Raw genomic sequence first — 7,767 nt, 5'->3', positions numbered from 1 at the left:
TTTTAAAACCAACAAAGCAATAAATTGTTTGATCAGGTTATAAATATTTATAGTAGGACAATTTTAATTAAAAACAATAAACATAATTAGTAGATAAAATCATAAGTTTTATTATCAACAAAATAATTTACACTGTTTTAAATCTAATACATAATAAAATAACTATCAAACTATTAATTTTGTGATAGACAACAATAATAGTCATAAAATTATGTGATTTTTTTATACATAGATTTATGAAAATAAATGGAAACTTTCCACCATAAAAACATAGAAAATAATAATGGTCATATTAATAAGAACTTAATAACTAACTAATTAAACAAGATGGATAAACTAAAATTATAGAAAGTAAATAATAACAACTTAAGTTACACTGCTTGGCAAAGGCAAGTTAAGAAAGTTTTACATAATATCAGTACAGCAAAATAAAAGCGATACTACAATGTTCTTAATAAAACATCTTGAGTAGATATTTTAAATTATTTATCTATATTTTTACTTAATCTACTGGAAAAAACCTAACAAAAATAAAACAATAAATCAAAATAATAACAATCAAATGATAAAACATATTAGATTATTTAAAAAGTTGCAGTAAAAGCAAATTACCATCTTTGGATAACTAAAACAATAATATGGCTAAGTTTAGTTTAAAATTAACAATAATATTTCTAATACCAACTAAGTATTATTGGTAACTGTGTTAGGTGGTATATGTGCATAAGGATGCCTTTTTGATTGACAGTTTTCTAAAGAGGTTCTGTTATTTTGAGGGGATACAGACATACCTAAAAAATTTTTAATTTTTTAGTAACTTAATAATAATTTATCTACAAAGAATGAATTTTTAGAAATATTATGAATTACCCTAGAGAAACAAAAAACTAAGTAAATAAAAATTAAATTAATGATACATTAATGTGATTAAAGTGATGAATGCTTATCATTTTTTTATGGTAGTGATAATTTCAATAGAGGGGCCCACCTCAAGGTACCGCACCTTAAATAGGTTTAAATGCGGCCCTGGAGATAGGCATTATTGCTTCGTTTTTTTCATAGATTTATTTATGTAGTATTATTAAAAACAACAATTATTTTTTATTACTATTATTATTTTAAGAGCAACTTGTAGCAATTTGTTACAAATGGTATTTTAAATAACTATTTTCTAAAATAATTTTAAATTAAATTAATATACATAAATATGAATTAGTTAATTGAAAGAACAGGGAATTATAAATGTATGAAATTCAAGATAAGTGGTCAAATCAATATAGTTTCCTATTTGTACCAAAGTAGAGTACAATCTTATTAAAATAAAAAATAATAACATGAATTTTTATTCTTTGTTTTATAATACATTATGTTTAACAGCGTGGTTAAGTTAAATTTATTTGTAATATTTATTGTACTAATAGTCTAGAATTAATGAATATTTTTTATACTAACTAGGTGATGATCCTAATTTAGTAGTATCAGATGATGTAGTCATTCGTGAAAAAGCAACTAGTGTATCTGGGAAATTGGGTGGTGTAGCTGGAGTATTACATGGTGTCATCTAGAAATAGCAAAATACCAATATAACAAAAATATTCCACTGAAGTTTTAATATTTCAATCAATTACTTGACCAATTCCAAATTGAGCTGTATTTTGATTACAGCTTGTAACTGATGAATCTTGAAAAAATATACTTAAGGCTGTCTAAAATAATAAAATAATATAAAATATTTGATTATCAAGTTGAACAACAACAATATAAACAATAGATAGAGGATAATAATTAATTGTTGTAAAACAGTTCATGAAGGTGCGAAATTGTGAAGTTCAAGGTCATTGACAATGATAATATCAACAATGAACATACAATAAAAATATTGTATTTTATAGCTACTACAGTGTTATTTACTTCAAATTGCCAATGTGCGGCTTGTAGAAACTGCTTCGCCTGATCTCTAGCACATCCAGCAGCTAAAACAAACTGATTGATCATAACTTGTTCGCGCAGAGAGTCCATGGCGACAGTAGTCGCCACCGCCTTGTACGTCTAAAACCGAAAAAATATATTGTAGGAATGTGATACAATGATTAGGACAATAATTACAACTCGATCCGTCGACACAACTAAACACTAGAATACTATAAGTGCAGTATCGTTATCGATGTTAAACGACCGACATTAATTTCGCGTATACTGGCATAATACACTGTATATGCGTTTTGTTGTCACTGTCCGGACAACGACATCCGGAATCCACTCACCGCGTATAGACTGTTCGCTATGCTTGATTTTTACTTAGGATTCACGCACGCACTGCCGTTTACGAGTCGACACGATATATAAGGCAAACGAGGTATACTCAGTAAAATCAAACGACAGAGTTGACAGAGTACAAATAAAAAAATTAACAACAATAACAAAAACAGTCAACAGTGGCGCAGTCTACACCGCTATCGTTTATCCACCACCACAGAATTAACTGCGGCAGAATCATAAAATATATGTAAAATAACAACAATGTTGTTTGCACACGCGCTCGCGCACTATGATTTACGGCAACGGAATGGCTGCCTAACTGAGTAGCATAACAGCTGTTCACACTACAACCCAACATTTCTTAGGCGCATTTCGTACAATAGTTATTCTGTTGCATTTAATACCTTTGTAAAATGACAGTCAAGTTAACTACCTAGATGTTTCTTATTCCCGTACAGCGTGTTACAAGTATAGTACCGGGCATACCGTTTCTCTTACACCGTTTTAATACATTGACCTTGAACTTAACAATTTTCTTTTCCTTAAAATTTTACACAGATAGTCATAGAGCCTCAGTATACATTTTTTTTTACTCGTTTTCTTAATTTTAGCTTGAACTAGCAAAGTAACTTTATTTATAAACTAATAATAGTTAAAAACCAATAAATATGTATTTTTGGTTTTTTATTTTTAATGAGTAATTGAAATAATCCAACCTTATGTCAGGTGTTATATTTATTACAGAATTGGCAATAACAAATCAGTTTGAATTTAAATAAATGTTGTATATGAAAATGCAATAAAGCCTTGGTATATAATATGCCTGTGATCATGATGAACAAATACTGCCATGTTTTCAATCAAAAAAATTTTTTAATTTAATTTTATTATACGCACCAGTTTGAATAACTTTTCAATAAAGCCTAATAAACACCTTAGGATTTGACCTATTGATTTAAATTTTATTTCTCATAATAAAATGGTAGCAATAATAGCATTAAAATTGATACACTTTATAATTTATCTATCAATTTATTCTCTATATAACTTATAAATACCACTAAAAAAATTATATGTAAAAAAGATTAAATATTATCTAATTTCTTGTATTTATTGCTAATAGCATGTTTTTATTTGCACCCCTACAATTAAATAATAATATAATTGTTATAAGAGTTTTAAGTAAGAAACAAAACGGGTTTCTATTGTTCTCAAGGTTTGTAATAATTCAACTGTTTCCTTTCTCATTGAACACTCTTCTGTATATTCTGAAATATTTTTTATCTTAAAATACTTACACTCTTTCAAATAAAAACGTTTTATTGTAGAAAAACAATATTTTTACTCTTCAAATTTTAGCTTCGATGCGAAGCTAAGAAGAAATTAATTTTACTGTGATGTGTTTAATTTGATTTTGAATTTTTTGTATGCTGTCTCTTTTTCTCAGTTCTAATTATGTTTTGACTTTTATAATTATTAACTTTTTCTTACTTCAAATTTTGATAACTTTTTGAAAAATGAATGAATCAAAATAAAATTATTTTATTATAAGTACGTTAAATATTTACTTTTTATAAAGTATATATTTTTGGAAAATCTTATAATTTATCTGCCTACGTGAAGGATTCATAATACAAACTTTGCATAAAAAATTAACATTTTCTACTTAAATGTTGAAAATGTTCTATAAATACTTCAAGTTGCAAATATATGTTAAAATATAACTAATATTACATAATATAAGAAAAAAATGTTTGTCCCGTACAATTTGACTTCTATGTGTAAACGACTCCTGAAATTAAACATAAAATGTTATATTTTTGTTAAACATTACCATTTTTGTCATGTTATAATTTTTCATTTCAACTATTTATGTTTTATATTTTAGGTAAAACAGTGTAGTTATATAGAAAGAGTAGGTTAGTACCCCCATTTAAACTCCACTTTTTACAAAAAAAAAAAAGAAATAAATAACATTTATGTATTAATTATAAATATTTTCAGGGATGATTTTTGCAGTTTGTAATGTCCATCCAATTGGTGCATTAAAAGTAAGGGCATGTCTTTTCCAATAAATATTTTACCAACCATTGACTTATGATAAATTCCAATTTTATAACTGATATAATAATAAACTAACAAAGGTCAGAAAAATCGATTTTTCACTATCTTAACTCACTGCTGATTAATTATAAAATGCCAATTAAATTGACAAAATTATAATTGATTAAATTAATACAAATTTATTATTAATAAACATTAGAGAAACAATATTGAGTGATGTCAAAGAAAGAAGAAGGAAGTGATATATCAATATCTTAGGTGATGTTTTCACTAATATTGCTCAATATGCGCCCATGGATGAGATATACAGTTATTTTCAAACTGATCATTTACAAACTACCAATCTATCAATTTTTAAATAAAAAAATATAAAATATTAATTGTTATTATTAAAAAAAGTTAATCACAGGTACAGCGTAGTGATGTAGAAGCTTATTTTGACTTGTGTTGATTAATATCTGACAGTGATTAAAATGAATATAAATGTGAACATAAAAGTCTTTCATGTGTATTAAAAAAAATCGATCAAATTTAACAAAAAATACATTTTGTACTTTTTATACTGAATTTAAGAAGTCGATTATTCATAGAGAAGTTAAGATAGAGCTGACCCCAAATAGCTGGGATAGAGCTACAAAGATGATAAGGTCGGTTTCTTATAGAGGACAAATTACCGGAACGCTTTTCTTCTTATTAGAATTATATATTAGATTAAACAAACTAATTTGAAATAATCTTGAATGATAAAAGTATTCCGTTAGTATGCAAACAATTACAAATTCCATCATTTTTACCGAAAATTGTATGATTTTTCGCTTTAGTGGTCGTTAACTTCAACAAATTAAGATTTCTAATAGTTTTTCATTTTTTATCGTAAAATACACGGTATTCGATTTAATTAAATACTTGTTTTTTGGAACATTATCAAAAGTTGCATAGAAAAAAAACATTGATACGATTTTAAAGCTCCTACAGTATCATGGTTAATGAATGAATTTTCAAAAAAAGTATATCTTCTGCATGGATAAAGTCTTACGTTATGAGAAAAATGTTCAATATTATATTATACTTGTATATAAGGCTAAGGGTTGAAAATATTGAGAAAGAGGTAAACATTTTCGTTGAGATGCCCTCGAAATGAAATTGTGGTTACGTTACTGGAGGGGGTTAAGTTTTCAAATCTTCCCTTAGTGATATTTTTAACTTTTAACTGCAACTAAAATAATAATAATCTTAAATAGAATATGTTATAAGTAAACATTTTCACCTATTAATCTTTTAATATACTTTTAGAGTTATAACATCTTTACATAATTTTGATATTCGATGATTTAATCTTGCAAATAAAAATCATATAATTAATACTGTACAGTGCCATTAACTGTACAGTGTTATACAGTACGCAAATACGAGTGTACACAGACGGACGCGAGCTAACATAATGATGTTATTTAAACAATTATGTACGGATTTTCTACAGTTCATTGCTTGTTCTATTTTTTGTTGATGATTGCTTTTATTGTCTTTTAAATATCATTTTCATATCTCTTAATATATATAAATAACCGGGAAATGTTATTAAATGATAATAATATTATATGACCCTAGTACTACGATAGACTATAATATTCACCTGCAAACCATTAAGTCTTCCGGGATCGATAATGATAATAAAATAACAAAATTCAACATAAATAACTTCCAATATAAGTATTGTATAATAATTAAAAATCGATCTCATATCTATTGGTACTAAATAAATCACAATTTATTGATTAAATGAATTTCGATATTTGAAATTTTAACATAATACAATGTTACAAACAAAAATATTAAAGTGTGTTTAATTTAGACTTGTCTGATATGTCAAATTAGATAACTATAGAATATTTATCTAGATAAAATCCTAATGCTGTAAGTGATAAAAAAACTAGGCAAAGTAAATCCAATAGCTTTTTAGCTACGCATCGAAGTATTGAAAGTTAATTTTTATGTCGAAGATGCTTATTCTACAAATTTACTTATTTTTTGCTCTATAGTCAAATATATTCTCAGAATTATAATATACAATGTATATTCAGTACTAGTTCGACACTAATTATAAACGTTTAACTTAACGACATAACAGTGGTATGATACCACAGCCATACTATCTGCACAATATTTATTTAGTACACTATAAGAAAATTCTCATACGTCAGTATGGAATTTTTAATAAACACGTTAATTTTACTCACATATAGTGTAATTTTGACATGATATATCAAAAATTCGTATGCAAAAATGATATTTTTATTACTATTTATAAAAATTTTTCCTTACATTCTATGCGTTAATAACATCGAATACACATATGGGAAAACTTGAACATTTTTGTTAAGCATATTACCAAATGTTTTATATTATGAATAATCATTTTAGTATATTTTAAATAACTTTCCTAAGTTTTTGTATAAAAAAAATTTTGCACTTTTGTTAAATACACAATTTAAAGTACATAATTTATTATATAAATCATTAAAACGTGACATTAGTAAAATTATAATTACTATGATGTAATAAGTAATAAGTATGATTAATACAAAAATTGTTAGGATAATTATTTGAATTATTCAAAGTGTATACACTTTATCGAATAATATTAACCATGAAAACTTAATTTTTCAATATTGTATAAATAATTGTTATTTTTAAAAAATATTTGTCAGTTTATTCAACATATTACCTACTTCCCAAGTTTAGTGAGTTATTTAAAATTATTTATTAAATAATAATTTAATAAGAGAAAATATTCTTACTGATTTGCAAAAATTCATAACATTATACTTTCGCCATAATTCACATAATGTAAATTTGGGTTGTAGAGTATATTTGTTTAGCAAAAATATACACTAGAATAGTAAACAAGTGTATTGTGTGAAAAATTTACATTAATTAATTTATTAATAAAAAATTTATATTAATTAATGAAATGATAGCTGTATCAAAAGTAGGAATTGTCAGTTAGCTTTATTTTATTCTGTGTATATAAAATAAAAAAAAAACCCAGCACAGGGGGGTCGCGGCACAGTGGTGACGTGGTATAGATGGATCAAGTATAATGATATCTGACAGTGATTAAAATCACTATAAAAAAAAAACGCTTCCATGCAAATCTTTAGATACTGTTTAATTTTAAAAAATTGGTGGACTATTCCAAAAGCTACATGATCTGCTAGTTCATTATTAATATCCTAATTAAGATAAAGTATGTAGAATGAAAAAGGGATTATTAAAAAATATTATTTCTCATAAAAAAATAATGTTGATCCATACACTTTTCAATATGTTATAGCATAATAAAGTTAAAAATGGAAAATACAAAATCGAAAATTTTCACACAAAAATAGCATTCGGTAGCCATTTTCACCATGAAGATAAGATAAAGTCCGAAATTTTTTTTTT

General features: G+C 25.5%; 2 protein-coding genes across 2 annotated transcripts in view; one reads left to right on the top strand and one right to left on the bottom strand.

Annotated features, from left to right (window-relative positions):
- Positions 1-86: 86 nt before the first annotated feature.
- On the bottom strand, positions 87-2,490 carry LOC126906833 (UBA-like domain-containing protein 2). The gene is made up of 5 exons (XM_050687734.1): positions 2,107-2,490; positions 1,912-2,049; positions 1,629-1,706; positions 1,453-1,561; positions 87-791 (listed from the first exon to the last, which is right to left on the bottom strand). The coding sequence occupies exons 2-5, from the start codon at positions 2,017-2,019 to the stop codon at positions 685-687; spliced, it is 402 nt and encodes a 133-aa protein (XP_050543691.1). The 5' UTR covers positions 2,020-2,049; positions 2,107-2,490; the 3' UTR covers positions 87-684.
- A 4,564-nt stretch (positions 2,491-7,054) lies between these two features.
- LOC126906832 (transcription factor 21) overlaps positions 7,055-7,767 on the top strand; it is a 26,943-nt gene continuing 26,230 nt past the window's right edge. Inside the window, exon 1 of the mRNA XM_050687733.1 lies at positions 7,055-7,064. The gene's annotated coding sequence lies outside the window, so the exon portion shown is untranslated. The remainder of the gene's footprint in view (positions 7,065-7,767) is intronic.

The sequence above is a fragment of the Daktulosphaira vitifoliae genome, unplaced genomic scaffold (assembly GCF_025091365.1).
Source record: "Daktulosphaira vitifoliae isolate Bord-2020 unplaced genomic scaffold, ASM2509136v1 Scaffold_5, whole genome shotgun sequence".
NCBI lineage: Eukaryota > Metazoa > Arthropoda > Insecta > Hemiptera > Phylloxeridae > Daktulosphaira > Daktulosphaira vitifoliae.
This window is presented reverse-complemented; position numbering and strand designations above follow the sequence as displayed.

Coding starts and splice junctions, on each gene's coding strand:
- LOC126906833 (XM_050687734.1), bottom strand. CDS start 2,019: ATGGACTCTCTGCGCGAACAAGTTATGATCAATCAGTTTGTTTTAGCT. Junction 1,562..1,628: donor CTCAATTTGGAATTGGTCAA/GTAATTGATTGA, acceptor TGCTATTTCTAG/ATGACACCATGTAATACTCC. Junction 792..1,452: donor TAAATTAGGATCATCACCTA/GTTAGTATAAAA, acceptor AAAATTTTTTAG/GTATGTCTGTATCCCCTCAA.